This window comes from Oncorhynchus kisutch, linkage group LG13 (genome assembly GCF_002021735.2).
Source record: "Oncorhynchus kisutch isolate 150728-3 linkage group LG13, Okis_V2, whole genome shotgun sequence".
Taxonomy (NCBI): Eukaryota; Metazoa; Chordata; class Actinopteri; order Salmoniformes; family Salmonidae; genus Oncorhynchus; species Oncorhynchus kisutch.
Genome location: NC_034186.2, coordinates 5,660,929 through 5,677,420, shown reverse-complemented (window position 1 = coordinate 5,677,420; position 16,492 = coordinate 5,660,929). Strand labels below are relative to the sequence as shown.

Below are 16,492 nucleotides of genomic sequence, written 5' to 3'. Positions count from 1 at the left end.
GCTGAAACAACAAGAATGACTTCCAGCTTATAGCATATCCTTGTTGTAAATTCAACAGGAAAGAGTCAACGTAAAAGACAGAAAACATTGAGAAGTATCTCTCAGGTAAGTGAGCTAAAGACAAACATGCATTACATATGTAAACATGATGGAAGGCTAGGATGAACTTCTCCCAACACAATGGTTTTACAGCTCTATCTATCAGATGTATTTTTGTTTTGAACTCTACTGTTTTTATTCATGGGATATGGCTTATCAAAACAGGAAAACTTAAACAAAAAGGATGTCTTTAATTAACCGAGTGTTTACGCTTAAAAACAGAAGACCAGTGGAGACTGTGAAACAGTTCAGTATTTATTTTTAAATGTTTTAGGTTGTTTACAATAAGAAATTGATATGAAAAAAATTGAAAAAAAAGTGGTATACTGGCAGAACAGATAATTGTGTCAAATGAACGAGCACAACATTCAGAAAAATAAGTGAAGGGGAAAATATCAAAAAGTGGCTTAGGAGTCTTGTATAAAGATGCATCCCAAATCGCACCCTATTCCCTATGTAGTGCACTTCTTTTTTTTTACCAGGGCCCCATAGGACAGTGGTGAACTGTAGTGCACTAAACAGGGAATAGGGTGTAATTTGGGAAATAAAAATAATGATATGATGATGAAGGCACTATCAAGCCTCTGATGCGTTTTTCTTCTTAGCGTAGCTCGCTACCTAACGAGCGTGACCCTGTTACCAAAAAAATAAATACCATTCTTAGGCATAAACCATGTGACTCGGCGGTCCCGATTTGCACCTTCCCCCGCGGTGCCAAACCACATCTGTACATTTGTACGGTGTATGCAAACACGGTGGAATACCAGACCTTATACCAGACCTTTCTGATCTGCAAACACAAAAAGGGGTAGGGCCAAGGGAGAGGGGTAGAGCGCCATTTGGGACTGGCTGGGGTAAAAAAATAATAACAACAATAACAACAACAAAAGTATTATTTCTGGTCAACGTTGATCACACACACACCCACTGTTGAGTCAGTGACAAAATGCTGCTGCATTCACACACTAAAACTTTGTGCTAAAGACAAGTTCGTTATCCGGACAACTCCAACAAACTGATGAATGAAACACGTTTGGAATGTTGTGCTGGTTAAAAAAAAAAATGGGAGGAACTTCAGGTCGATAGTAATAGAACGAAGTGGGAGGAACTTCAGGTCGATAGTAATAGAACGAAGTGGGAGGAACTTCAGGTCGATAGTAATAGAACGAAGTGGGAGGAACTTCAGGTCGATAGTAATAGAACGAAGTGGGAGGAACTTCAGGTCGATAGTAATAGAACGAAGATTTTTATTTATTTAAAAAATAAATCAATTTTTTTTTAAATAAATCAAATCGGATAAAAAAAATTCTTAGTGGGCTACAAATTAACTAGATGTTAAAAGACACACCGAAAAAAAGGTACAATGTTCACAGAAGTCTTACCAAACAATTGGTCCAGTACATCAGATATGTAGTGTGTAAATACACTGTGTACTGTGGTTTCATGTGTTTACTCTGTAAACTGCTAACAGTGGATCTAAAATATACAAATCGTGGCCAAAAGTTGTGAGAATGACACAAATATTAATTTCCACAAAGTTTGCTGTTTCAGTTGTGTTTAGATATTTTTGTCAGATGTTACTATGGAATACTGAAGTATAATTACAAGCATTTCATAAGTGTCAAAGGCTTTTATTGACAATTACATGAAGTTAATGCAAAGAGTCAATATTTGCAGTGTTGACCCTTCTTTTTCAAGACCTCTGCAATCCGCCCTGGCATGCTGTCAATTAACTTCTGGACCACATCCTGACTGATGGCAGCCCATTCTTGCATAATCAATGCTTGGAGTTTGTCAGAATTTGTGGGTTCGTTGTTTGTCCATCCGTCTCTTGAGGATTGACCACAAGTTCTCAATGGGATTAAGGTCTGGGGAGTTTCCTGGCCATGGACCCAAAATATCGATGTTTTATTCCCCGAGCCACTTAGTTATCGCTTTTGCCTTATGGCAAGGTGCTCCATCATGCTGGAAAAGAAATGGTTTGTCACCAAACTGTTCCGGGATGGTTGGGAGAAGTTGCTCTTGGAGGATGTGTTGGTACCATTCTTTATTCATGGCTGTGTTCATAGGCAAAATTGTGAGTGAGCCCACTCCCTTGGCTGAGAAGCAACCCCACACATGAATGGTCTCAGGATGCTTTACTGTTGGCATGACAGAGGACTGATGATAGCGCTGACCTTGTCTTCTCCGGACTAGCTTTTAGCCGGATGCCCCAAACAATCAGAAACGGGATCAGAGAAAATGACTTGACCCAGGTCCTCAGCAGTCCAATCCCTGTACCTTTTGCAGAATATCAGTCTGTTACTGATGTTTTTCCTGGATAGAAGTGGCTTCTTTGCTGCCCTTCTTGACACCAGGCCATCCTCCAAAAGTCTTCACCTCACTGTGCGTGCAGATGCACTCACACCTGCCTGCTGCCATTCCTGAGCAAGCTCTGTACTGGTGGTGCCCTGATCCCACAGGTGAATCAACTTTAGGAGACGGTCCTGGCGCTTGCTGGACTTTCTTGGGCACCCTGAAGCCTTCTTCACAACAATTGAACCGCTCTCCTTGAAGTTCTTGATGATCCAATAAATGGTTGATTTAGGTGCAATCTTACTGGCAGCAATATCCTTGCCTGTGAGGCCGTTTTTGTACAAAGCAATGATGACAGCACGCGTTTCCTTGCAGGTAACCATGGTTGACAGAGGAAGAACAATAATTCCAAGCACCACCCTCCTTTTGAAGCTTCCAATCCGTTATTCAAACTCAATCAACATGACAGAGTGATCTCCAGCCTTGTCCTCATCAACACTCACACCTGTGTTAACGAGAGAATCACTGACATGATGTCAGCTGGTCCTTTTGTGGCAGGGCTGAAATGCAGTGGAAATGTTTTTGGGTGATTCAGTTCATTTGCATGGCAAAGAGGGACTTTGCAATTAATTGCAATTCACCTGATCACTCTCCTTAACATTCTGGAGTATATGCAAATTGCCATCATACAAACTGAGGCAGCAGAATGAAAATTAATGTGTGTCATTCTCAACTTTTGGCCACGACTGTACACACACAATGTAGATGAACAGCCCTTAACACACAGTGCTAGCGGCATCACACCGAGCTGAAGCCACTGACAGTGCTAGCAACATCACACCGAGCTGAAGCCACTGACAGTGCTAGCAACATCACACCGAGCTGAAGCCACTGACAGTGCTAGCAACATCACACCGAGCTGAAGCCACCCGGCATCACATCGAGCTGAAGCCACCCGGCATCACACCGAGCTGAAGTCACCCGGCATCACACCGAGCTGAAGCCACCCGGCATCACCCTTTCCTCCTTGTTACATTACCTCCCTTTCACAGCCACCCAGCTTAGGCACGAGCCAGCAAACTGTCCTTCTGGCACGAGCCAGCAAACTGTCCTTCTGGCACGAGCCAGCAAACTGTCCTTCTGGCACGAGCCAGCAAACTGTCCTTCTGACACGAGCCAGCAAACTGTCCTTCTGACACGAGCCAGCAAACTGTCCTTCTGACACTTTGATCTGACGTTTTGTTCAACAGATCAAACGTCCCAATTTCTGACATACTCCTGTTTTCTTTTGAATTGACCTTCTCATATGTTGTTTGATTTAATTTTAAAAAAACTAAACGTAAAATATACAAAATCTTTTGCTGGACATCGTCTGATGTGGTTGTGGGCAGCCATTTTGAGTTGGAGCTTGAAGACCACAAGGCAGGTCCCCAGTGGAGGGGGGGGCTTATTGACCTCTGACCTGCGTGTAGATACACGCAGGTCAGATGTTGGATCTGGCTTCAATAACCTGTAGAAGAAGTGACCAGCTACAGAGAAGTACAGGACACCATGTTGGATCTGGCTTCAATAACCTGTAGAAGTGGCCAGCTACAGAGAAGTACAGGACACCATGTTGGATCTGGCTTCAATAACCTGTAGAAGAAGTGACCAGCTACAGAGAAGTACAGGACACCATGTTGGATCTGGCTTCAATAACCTGTAGAAGTGGCCAGCTACAGAGAAGTACAGGACACCATGTTGGATCTGGCCTCAATAACCTGTAGAAGTGGTCAGCTACAGAGAAGTACAGGACACCATGTTGGATCTGGCTTAAATAACCTGTAGAAGTGGCCAGCTACAGAGAAGTACAGGACACCATGTTGGATCTGGCTTCAATAACCTGTAGAACTGGCCAGCTACAGAGAAGTACAGGACACCATGTTGGATCTGGCTTCAATAACCTGTAGAAGTGGCCAGCTACAGAGAAGTACAGGACACCATGTTGGATCTGGCCTCAATAACCTGTAGAAGTGGTCAGCTACAGAGAAGTACAGGACACCATGTTGGATCTGGCTTAAATAACCTGTAGAAGTGGCCAGCTACAGAGAAGTACAGGACACCATGTTGGATCTGGCTTCAATAACCTGTAGAAGTGGCCAGCTGCAGAGAAGTACAGGACACCATGTTGGATTTGAGACCTGTTCAAATTTAGAAGTCTTGTAGAAGTCAACAACTACAGTGAAGAACAAGGAACCAATGAAACCAGCACAGTATCCCCTTTCCCCCCAGACACAGTACAGCTACACAGTAGGTCCCCATCCACACGTCAGACACAGTTATTGTTATGATGGCATTCTGTAACGTGTGTAACAGGGTGAATAGTGGTCAGGCTCTGCCGTCTGAACTAGCACAGAGTAGAGTGTATGACCTCATCAACATCCCCCTGGCCTGATAACACAGACCTCATCTACATCCCCCTGGCCTGATAACACAGACCTCATCTACATCCCCCTGGCCTGATGTTAACCCAGACCTCATCAACATCCACCTGGCCTGATGTTAACCCAGACCTCATCAACATCCCCCCTGGCCTGATAACACAGACCTCATCAACATCCCCCTGGCCTGATGTTAACCCAGACCTCATCAACATCCCCCCCTGGCCTGATGTTAACCCAGACCTCATCACCATCCACCTGGCCTGATGTTAACCCAGACCTCATCACCATCCCCCCTGGCCTGATGTTAACCCAGACCTCATCAACATCCCCCCCTGGCCTGATGTTAACCCAGACCTCATCACCATCCCCCCTGGCCTGATGTTAACCCAGACCTCATCAACATCCCCCCCTGGCCTGATGTTAACCCAGACCTCATCACCATCCACCTGGCCTGATGTTAACCCAGTTCCACCCTAGTTCACTTTGGGGTAGATTTTCTCATAGAAGAAGTTCTGTGCCAGCAGGTAGAGTTCCCCGTCCTTCTCCCGGACGGCGTGGGCTCTGACAAATTGGAACTGCTCCTGGGCAAACTCGTAGAACTCGTTCTCCATCTTCCAGACGTCGGACTGTTGCAGCTTGGCGATGGACTCCTTGGTCGGTGGCTTCTTCTCTGTGGTCTTACGCAGGTGGGACTTCTTACCTGGGAGCACACGGGAACAGGAGAGGATCGGTTAGGGTCTACAGCGGTTCGTCCTTTAAAAAAATTGCAGCACAGTACTTGTTTATTTTGATTCAAAGCCATGAATGAGTGAGTCACTCAGCTTTATATAGGTGCCGGCTATATGACTGTGCCATCAACTTGACAATACATAACGATATTTGGAGATTATTCAGATGACAAAATCGCTGTCTTTTGTTTTTTTGAAAAGTAAATAAAGGCCAAAACATATTTTGATGCTTTTAGAGAGCGAGAAACGCTGGGCCAAATTGTTCACCTCCCTATGGGACTCCCGTTCAGATGTGATAAACAACAACAACAACTTAGAACCTAACCTAGAAATACATTTAATGACAGAATTCTCCCCCTACCCTGCATCTTGGCAAGTCTACTGTCCAGCTACCTGTTGAACAGCGGGAATGTTTCCCTAGTCAGCACCATTATTACTGCAAAGCCCCTTAAAGTGTTGCTCTGTGCTGCCCAGTGTGGCAGGGTGGGAGTCCACCCTCCCTTCCTCCTCCTCGGTCTGTCTTCTGTGCGTGGCTCTGCGGCCCATCCCGTGCCCTCTGCCCTCGTGCCTTGAACCTTGCACGCTTTCAGTGGATACAGCTGGAGAACTGCAAGACAGTCCCATTGTGCGCCACTCCTGAGCCATGACCAATATATATTGTCCTGCTAATAAAAAATACTATTTTGGAGATGATTTCGTTTTCAAACAATGTAAAATGAGTGAGAAAAAGGTCATTCTTGAACATGGGGTGAGATATTGTTACTAATTTGTAAATAAAGCCAGTTTGTTATTTATTTCTGTTTTTAAAGCGAGAAAAACCACCAAAAAAAAAACCTGGTCATCTCATGGGTCTCCCAGTTGAGGGCGGCACGGGTATTGAATCAGCATCTGTAGCAACACAGCTTGTACTGCTATGCAGTGTCTTAGATCGCTACAGTGTCTTAGGCGCTGTACAACGTGACTGGTCGGGAGTGGCCTACAGTACTACAGTAAGAGCTAAATAATCCTAATAAAATAATAAAAACATGAACAGTTTATTAAGTAATACTGAAGTCATGCACAATTATCAGTTTCTACTGAGGTTTATGCCACCCATTCATTGTCAGTTAGAGACACAGTAGGACCCAAAAGCATAATCAGTACTCTAACTCCCCCTTGTGGTGGTCTGAAGCAATGAAGTGGTGACGCAGGGTACCGTACTAATTGCAAAAACTTTTAGTGGAGCAACCACTGTATCTATCCAACAGGCTACTGCTTCACTTGGTCTGCCCAAGTGCCCTAAATATAGTAGGTTATTCTGCCCAAGTGTACTAAATGCTGTTACCAGGAAAAGAACAGAGCGGCAGAGTGGGGCTGCAGACCAGGGTCCGTCAGAAGGACATGGCGCCACAGAGACCAGGCTAGAACACTGACAGGGTTTTATCTGCTGAGGCTAAGTGAGAGGATACATGATGTGCCAGTACAGTACCTGTTTTGTAGAGGCCTGTGGCACCCTTGAAGAAGCGTGGCAGGGCTGCCTCCAGTATCATGATAAAGTCCTCCAGCTCCTCTGTCACCCCGACTAGTAGATATTCATTCAGCAGGTTATACTTGGCCTGATCCAGGGCCCACCTGCTGCCTACATTCCTATAGTACACATACACACAACACCATGGTAATTACATATTGAAAACTCATTTAATAAGATATGTCTGTGGTTTACACACTGTTTAACGACAACAAATGACTTAATCATTACGTTATCAATGTGTTCTGATTACTAACACATTGACCAAAGTCCCCTAGGCCCCAGCCGGTGCAATGGGGATAAGTGGGTCAGCGCTGGCAGCCATGTTGGCTCCCACCCAGCACTGGCAGCCATGTTGGCTCCCAAACAGCACTGGCAGCCATGTTGGTACCCACCAGCACTCTGAGTAGTGTCCGCAGAAGAACGGGATCTGGAGCCAAAGCTTCTCAGAGGCACAGTCAGAACCACCTGCTGACACACACTCATCAAAGGTCTAAAAAACACACACACACACACACACACACACACACACACACACACACACACACACACACACACACACACACACACACACACACGTCAGAAATAGAGCTTCATATACACTCACTAGGGCGATAAGACATTAAAACAACATTGAAAACCAGTATGTTACTGTGTAACTATTTGTAAATGTATACAACAATACCTTTTTGTCACCTTGTTTTCTCCGTCGAAGGCCAGGCCTGTAGTCATCACCAAACCTCAGGAAGTAGTAGTATGATACGAGGCGTTGGATGGGGTCCCGGACCACGTTGATGTAAACGGGTTTACCAATCACCCCATACCTATCAGAGGGCAAATAGTTAGGAGTATACCTGTACCTAATCACAATAGTTAGGAGTATACCTGTACCTAATCCCAATAGTTAGGAGAATACCTGTACCTAATCACAATAGTTAGGAGTATACCTGTACCTAATCACAATAGTTAGGAATATACCTGTACCTAATCCCAATAGTTAGGAGTATACCTGTACCTAATCCCAATAGTTAGGAATATACCTGTACCTAATCCCAATAGTTAGGAGAATACCTGTACCTAATCCCAATAGTTAGGAGAATACCTGTACCTAATCCCAATAGTTAGGAGTATACCTGTACCTAATCCCAATAGCTAGGAGTATACCTGTACCTAATCCCAATAGTTAGGAGTATACCTGTACCTAATCCCAATAGTTAGGAGTATACCTGTACCTAATCCCAATAGTTAGGAATATACCTGTACCTAATCCCAATAGTTAGGAATATACCTGTACCTAATCCCAATAGTTAGGAATATACCTGTACCTAATCCCAATAGTTAGGAATATACCTGTACCTAATCCCAATAGTTAGGAATATACCTGTACCTAATCCCAATAGTTAGGAGAATACCTGTACCTAATCCCAATAGTTAGGAGAATACCTGTACCTAATCCCAAATTATGAATATACCTGTACCTAATCCCAATAGTTAGGAGTATACCTGTACCTAATCCCAATAGTTAGGAGAATACCTGTACCTAATCCCAATAGTTAGGAGAATACCTGTACCTAATCCCAATAGTTAGGAGAATACCTGTACCTAATCCCAATAGTTAGGAGAATACCTGTACCTAATCCCAATAGTTAGGAGAATACCTGTACCTAATCCCAATAGTTAGGAGAATACCTGTACCTAATCCCAATAGTTAGGAGAATACCTGTACCTAATCCCAATAGTTAGGAGTATACCTGTACCTAATCACAATAGTTAGGAGTATACCTGTACCTAATCCCAATAGTTAGGAATATACCTGTACCTAATCCCAAATTATGAATATACCTGTACCTAATCACAGTAGTTAGGAATACCTGTACCTAATCCCAATAGTTAGGAGTATACCTGTACCTAATCACAATAGTTTGGAGAATACCTGTACCTAATCACAATAGTTAGGAGTATACCTGTACCTAATCCCAATAGTTAGGAGAATACCTGTACCTAATCCCAATAGTTAGGAGAATACCTGTACCTAATCCCAATAGTTAGGAGTATACCTGTACCTAATCACAATAGTTAGGAGAATACCTGTACCTAATCACAATAGTTAGGAGAATACCTGTACCTAATCCCAATAGTTAGGAGTAAACCTGTACCTAATCCCAATAGTTAGGAGTATACATGTACCTAATCCCAATAGTTAGGAGTATACCTGTACCTAATCCCAATAGTTAGGAGAATACAGTGCATTCGGAAAGTAATAAGATCCCTACACTTTTCCCACATTTTGTTAAGTTAAAACCTTATTCTAAAAATGATTAAATCGTTTTTTCCCCCTCATCAATCTACACACAATACTCCATAATGACAAAGCAAATTAAATGTTTGAAAATGTATTAAAAATAAAAACTGAAATATGACATTTCCATAAGTATTCAGACCCTTTACTCAGTACTTTGTTGAAGCACCTTTGGCAGCGATAAAAGCCTCGAGTCTTCTTGGGTATGACGCTTGTCACATGTATTTGGGGAGTTTCTCCCATTCTTCTCTGCAGATCCTCTCAAGCTCTGTCAGGTTGGATGAGGAGTGTCGCTGCACAGCTGTTTTCTCCAGAGATGTTCAATCAGGTTCAAGTCCGGGCTCTGACTGGGTCACTCAAGGATATTCAGAGACTTGTCCCGAGGCCCCTCCTGCATCGTCTTGGCTGTGTGCTTAGGGTCGTTGTTCTGTTAGAAGGTGAATCTTCGCCCCAGTCTGAGGTCCTGAGTGCTCTGGAGCAGGTTTTCATCAAGGATCTCTCTGTATTTTGCTCCGTTAATCTTTCCCTCGATCCTGACTAGTCTCCCAGTCCCTGTCACTGAAACACATCCCCACAGCATAATGCTGCCACCACCATGCTTCACTGTAGAGATGGTGCCAGGTTTCCTCCAGATGTGACGCTTGGCATTCAGGCCAAAGAGTTCAATCTTGGTTTCATCAGACCAGAGAATCTTGTTTTCTCATGGTCTGAGAGTCTTTAGGTGTCTTTTAGCAAACTCCAAGTGGGCTATCATGCGCTTTTTACTGAGTAGTGGCTTCCATCTGCCCACTCTACCACAAAGGCCTGATTGGTGGAGTGCTGCAGAGATGGTTGTCCTTCTGGAAGGTTCTCCCATCTCCACAGAGGAACTCTGTCAGAGTGACCATCGGGTTCTTGGTCACCTCTCTGATCAAGGCCACTCTGTAAAACATTCTACAAACCTGTTTTTGCTTTGTCATTGTGGGGACGGATGAGGAGTTTATTTCATCCATGTTAGAACAAGGCTGTAACAAAATGTGGAAAAAGTCAGGGGGTACGAATACTTTTCGAATGCGTTGTACCTAACCACAATAGTTAGGACTAAACACCACAGATCAAAAGTTTGGGGTTACTGTCCATTAAAACAACATCAAATTGATCAGAAATACAGTGTAGACATTGTTAATGTTGTAAATGACTATTGTAGCTGGAAACGGCAGATTTTTAATGGAATATCTACATAGGTGTACAGAGCCCCATTATCAGCAACCATAACTCCTGTGTTCCAATGGCACATTGTGTTAGCTAATCCAAGTTTATTAATTTGATGTTATTTTAACTAGACAAAACACGTGCTTTTCTTTCAAAAACAAGGACATTCCTAAGTGACCCCAAACATTTCAACAGTGGTGTACCTGTCCCTAATCCCAATAGTTAGGGGAACGCCTAATGACAACAGTTAGGGGAACACCTAATCACAATAGTTAGAAGTGAACTGCTAAAAGAATAGCTGAACTTCTTTGGCACTTTTGATTCACGCCCAATGCATTTCACAAATACAGGACTAGTTCCACTTTCAGCCACATGGTGGCAGCAGCCGTTTTGAGAAAATGAAGAGCAAAGATGAATCCCACAGTAGGAGAAGTATACAAGCGATGAGAGGAGTAAAAAAATAATAATAATCTACATCAGTAAATAAATAAATAAAAGCATCAAGTCAAGGTGTCATATAAAATGTATAATATATAAAATGTGTTTGTTACTCATCTGGATATCGTTTAAAGTAAAGAATGTTGTGGAGAGTTTTACTTGGAGAAGTCGAGGAAAGCCACATGTCCGTGGTAGAACCCAGGCTTCATCGCTCTCCAGGACGTCACGTTTCGGACAAAGCGCACCTGGAAGCACAAATCAAGAGTCCTAATCACACAAGCTGATTAGTTTGTTATCTATGCATGTCTGACACAGACACAAGGACAAGTACATTAGAGTGGCAGGGTAGCCTAGTGGTTTAAAGCATTGGACTTGTAACTGAAAAGGCTGTACGATTGAATCCCCCGAGCTGACAAGGTAAAAATCTGTCATTCTGCCCCCTGAACAAGGCAGTTAACCCACTGTTCCTAGTTCCCACTGTTCTTAACTGACTTGCCTAGTAAAATAAAAAGGTTTAAAAAAAAACGTTTTTTAAAAACATACAACTTCCTTCCTGTCCCCATGAACGTTTTCTTCTTCAAACTGAAAGGTTGTTAACGTTCCCATTTTCCCATTTTCCCATTTTCCTATTTTGGGGTAACACTCTTATCCAAACAGATAAGTTTAAAAAGAACATCAAAGATCGAATTTATGTGGAGAGATTGGATTTATGTGCAATCCACACTACAGTCCCTTGTGGCTACGAGTTTCTCTCATCTATCTAGGTGACATTTAACAATGCTCAGATTCTCCCCACCCTTGTCGTATCGTCTGCACAGGGAAGAGACCGCTGTGACAACAGACAGGTTATTACCTTGGCAGAGCAGAGGAGCGGACTGAACTAACACCATCACGGCTCTAGCCAGAGGCTCCAAGGCATTCCTTCTGCTCGTTCTCCGTGTTCTCAACAGGAGTCACAGTGACAGTCAGGAATACAAATGCACACAGCCAGACTAAACACGTCAGGGCTGTGGAGGACGCAGCCAGACCAGACTAAACACGTCAGGGCTGTGGAGTCAGGGCTGTGGAGGACACAGTCAGACCAGACTAAACACTGTGGAGGACACAGTCAGACCAGACTAAACGCGTCAGGGCTGTGGAGGACGCAGCCAGACCAGACTAAACACGTCAGGGCTGTGGAGGACGCAGCCAGACCAGACTAAACACGTCAGAGCTGTGGAGGACGCAGCCAGACCAGACTAAACACATCAGGGCTGTGGAGGACGCAGCCAGACCAGACTAAACACGTCAGGGCTGTGGAGTCAGGGCTGTGGAGGACACAGCCAGACTAAACACGTCAGGGCTGTGGAGGACGCAGCCAGACCAGACTAAACACATCAGGGCTGTGGAGGACGCAGCCAGACCAGACTAAACACGTCAGGGCTGTGGAGGACGCAGCCAGACCAGACTAAACACGTCAGGGCTGTGGAGTCAGGGCTGTGGAGGACGCAGCCAGACCAGACTAAACACGTCAGGGCTGTGGAGGACACAGCCAGACCAGACTAAACACGTCAGGGCTGTGGAGGACGCAGCCAGACCAGACTAAACACGTCAGGGCTGTGGAGGACGCAGCCAGACCAGACTAAACACGTCAGGGCTGTGGAGGACGCAGCCAGACCAGACTAAACACTGTGGAGGACGCAGCCAGACCAGACTAAACACGCCAGGGCTGTGGAGTCAGGGCTGTGGAGGACACAGTCAGACCAGACTAAACACTGTGGAGGACGCAGCCAGACCAGACTAAACACATCAGGGCTGTGGAGGACGCAGCCAGACCAGACTAAACACATCAGGGCTGTGGAGGACGCAGCCAGACCAGACTAAACACGTCAGGGCTGTGGAGGACGCAGCCAGACCAGACTAAACACGTCAGGGCTGTGGAGTCAGGGCTGTGGAGGACACAGTCAGACCAGACTAAACACTGTGGAGGACGCAGCCAGACCAGACTAAACACATCAGGGCTGTGGAGGACGCAGCCAGACCAGACACGTCAGGGCTGTGGAGTCAGGGCTGTGGAGGACACAGTCAGACCAGACTAAACACTGTGGAGAACGCAGCCAGACCAGACTAAACACGTCAGGGCTGTGGAGGACACAGCCAGACCAGACTAAACACGTCAGGGCTGTGGAGGAAGCAGCCAGACCAGACTAAACACATCAGGGCTGTGGAGGACGCAGCCAGACCAGACTAAACACGTCAGGGCTGTGGAGGACACAGTCAGACCAGACTAAACACTGTGGAGGACACAGTCAGACCAGACTAAACACTGTGGAGGACGCAGCCAGACCAGACTAAACACGTCAGGGCTGTGGAGTCAGGGCTGTGGAGGACACAGTCAGACCAGACTAAACACTGTGGAGGACAGTCAGACCAGACTAAACACTGTGGAGGACACAGCCAGACCAGACTAAACACTGTGGAGAACAGCCATACCAGACTAAAACACTGTGGAGGACACAGCCAGACCAGACTAAACACTGTGGAGAACAGCCAGACCAGACTAAAACACTGTGGAGGACACAGCCAGACCAGACTAAACACGTCAGGGCTGTGGAGGACACAGCCAGACCAGACACTGTGGAGGACACAGTCAGACCAGACTAAACACTGTGGAGGACACAGCCAGACTGTTTCTCTGACCAGGTGCTTGATGAGGCAATACAAGGGTCAATAAGTGCCGGAGGGCTAAGGAGACAGATTTGTATTCAAGTTTCCCCAACAAATCCTTAAATTAGTACTGTAGTGGCTCCTAGAAAATTATCTTTTTGAAGTGTAATCAAAAAGACGTCTGTGAAGTACATGCCGAATTCCTTCCAAATCAGGCTGACATCACTCCTACTTAATACCTCCTGTTTCTAAATGCTGGTGGGTGCGTCTCGTTGTAGGAGTGTTTATAAAGTGGCAGGTGTCAGCTATGTTCTCACCTTCCAAATCAGGCTGACATCACTCTTACTTAATACCTCCTGTTTCTAAATGCTGGTGGGTGCGTCTCATTGTAGGAGTGTTTATAAAGTGGCAGGTGTCAGCTATGTTCTCACCTGGTCTTGTAAGGACATGACAGGATTGTTCTTGGTGGTGTTGATGTGCAAAACGTGGAAGTGGTTCTTTCCACAAAGGTCGTAGGCGATGTTGGTGAACGACGTGCTCGCCGTCTTGGGCACTCTGTTATATATGATAACCACGTCCTCTGCCTCAGCCAGCGGCGGCGTGTCCCGTACGCCATCTTGGGTGTGGCGCTGCTCCACCTCCCTCACCTCGTGTCTGGCGATGGTACGCTCTTATAGGAGGGAGACAAGAGGAAGGTCAAGGTTCACGCTCAGAAAATATTTATTGTGCCAACATTAGGCAATGGTCGCTAGCAATGATCTGGTTTCACAATAAATAGGGGCTTCTGGGGGAATAAATGATGAAGACAGAGCGTACTGCTGGATAGACTGGAGTGTCACAGTGTACCAGCAGAGGGAGCAGGGGAGGCCTCAGGACGTGGACACAAGATAAGCAGGCTATAGTCAATTATTTGGCCCAGTGTTTTTCACTGAAGGTGTGACAGAGAGAGGGGATAGAGAGAGAGAGAGAGAGAGAGGGGATAGAGAGAGAGAGAGGGGATAGAGAGAGAGAGAGAGGGGATAGAGAGAGGATAGAGAGAGAGAGGAAAGAGAGAGAGAGAGAAGAAAGAGAGAGAGGGGATAGAGAGAGAGGGGATAGAGAGAGAGGATAGAGAGAGAGAGGATAGAGAGAGAGGGGATAGAGAGAGGGGGGATAGAGAGAGAGAGAGGGGATAGAGAGAGAGAGAGGGGATAGAGAGAGAGAGAGAGAGGATAGAGAGAGGATAGAGAGAGAGAGAGGGGATAGAGAGAGAGAGAGGGGATAGAGAGAGAGAGAGAGGGGATAGAGAGAGAGAGAGAGGGGATAGAGAGAGAGAGAGTGGGGATAGAGAGAGAGGATAGAGAGAGAGAGAGAGAGAGAGGGGATAGAGAGAGAGGGGAGAGAGAGAGAGGGGATAGAGAGAGAGAGTGGATAGAGAGAGAGAGAGTGGGGATAGAGAGAGAGAGCGGGGATAGAGAGAGAGAGAGGGAGAGAGAGAGAGCGGGGATAGAGAGAGAGAGAGGGAGAGAGAGAGAGCGGGGATAGAGAGAGAGAGAGGGGATAGAGAGAGAGAGCGGGGATAGAGAGAGAGAGAGGGGATAGAGAGAGAGAGAGGGGATAGAGAGAGAGAGAGGGGATAGAGAGAGAGTGGGGATAGAGAGAGAGAGCGGGGATAGAGAGAGAGAGAGTGGGGATAGAGAGAGAGAGCGGGGATAGAGGAGAGAGAGAGGGGATAGAGAGAGAGAGCGGGGATAGAGAGAGAGAGAGGGGATAGAGAGGAGAGAGAGAGGGGGATAGAGAGAGAGGGGGGAGAGAGAGAGAGAGGGGATAGAGAGAGAGGGGATAGAGAGAGAGGGGAGAGAGAGAGAGAGGGGATAGAGAGAGAGAGGGGAGAGAGAGAGAGAGAGAGGGATAGAGTGAGAGAGAGTGGGGATAGAGAGAGAGAGGGGATAGAGAGCGAGAGAGAGGGATAGAGAGAGAGAGAGGGGATAGAGAGAGAGAGGGGATAAGAGAGAGAGAGCGGGGATAGAGAGAGAGAGAGGGAGAGAGAGAGAGCGGGGATAGAGAGAGAGAGAGCGGGGATAGAGAGAGAGAGAGTGGGGATGAGATGAGAGAGCGGGGATAGAGAGAGAGAGAGGGGATAGAGAGAGAGAGAGGGGATAGAGAGAGAGTGGGATAGAGAGAGAGGAGAGTAGGGATAGAGAGAGAGAGTTGGGGATAGAGAGAGAGAGCGGGGATAGAGAGAGAGAGAGGGGATAGAGAGAGAGAGAGGGGATAGAGAGAGAGAGCGGGGATAGAGAGAGGAGAGAGGGGATAGAGAGAGAGAGAGGGGATAGAGAGGAGAGTGGGGATAAGAGAGAGAGAGAGTGGGGATAGAGAGAGAGAGAGTGGGGATAGAGAGAGAGAGAGAGAGGGGGGGGGAGAGAGAGAGAGGGGGGGAGAGAGAGAGAGAGGGGATAGAGAGAGAGGGGGAAGAGGAGAGAGGGATAGAGAGAGAGGGGATAGAGAGAGAGAGGGGATAGAGAGAGAGAGAGGGGATAGAGAGAGGAGGGGGGGAGAGAGAGAGAGAGAGAGTGGGGATAGAGAGAGAGAGAGAGGGGATAGAGAGGGGATAGAGAGAGAGAGAGAGAGAGGGGATAGAGAGAGAGGGGATAGAGAGAGAGAGAGAGAGAGGGGATAGAGAGAGAGAGAGGGGATAGAGAGAGAGAGGGGATAGAGAGAGAGGGGGGAGAGAGAGAGAGGGGATAGAGAGAGAGGGGGAGAGAGAGAGAGAGAGAGAGAGAGAGAGAGAGAGGGGATAGAGAGAGAGAGAGTGGGGATAGAGAGAGAGAGAGGGGATAGAGAGAGAGAGGGGATAGAGAGAGAGAGGGGATAGAGAGAGAGAGGG

The 16,492-nt window shown here is 46.2% G+C and overlaps 1 protein-coding gene across 2 annotated transcripts in view; it reads right to left on the bottom strand.

Annotated features, from left to right (window-relative positions):
- Nucleotides 1-333: 333 nt before the first annotated feature.
- Nucleotides 334-16,492, bottom strand: part of hs2st1b (heparan sulfate 2-O-sulfotransferase 1b) — an 89,970-nt gene continuing 73,811 nt past the window's right edge. The window contains exons 2-8 of one of the 2 annotated variants that reach the window (XM_031785438.1): nt 14,058-14,296; nt 11,140-11,225; nt 7,738-7,876; nt 7,448-7,545; nt 7,014-7,171; nt 5,249-5,517; nt 334-5,171 (exon numbers count right to left, since the gene is read on the bottom strand). In XM_031785438.1, coding sequence (XP_031641298.1) covers nt 5,291-5,517; nt 7,014-7,171; nt 7,448-7,545; nt 7,738-7,876; nt 11,140-11,225; nt 14,058-14,296 — 947 coding nt within the window. In that variant the 3' untranslated portion in view covers nt 334-5,171; nt 5,249-5,290. Of the gene's footprint in view, nt 5,518-7,013; nt 7,172-7,447; nt 7,546-7,737; nt 7,877-11,139; nt 11,226-14,057; nt 14,297-16,492 lie in introns of both variants that reach the window. The other variant, XM_031785437.1, reaches the window with a different exon arrangement.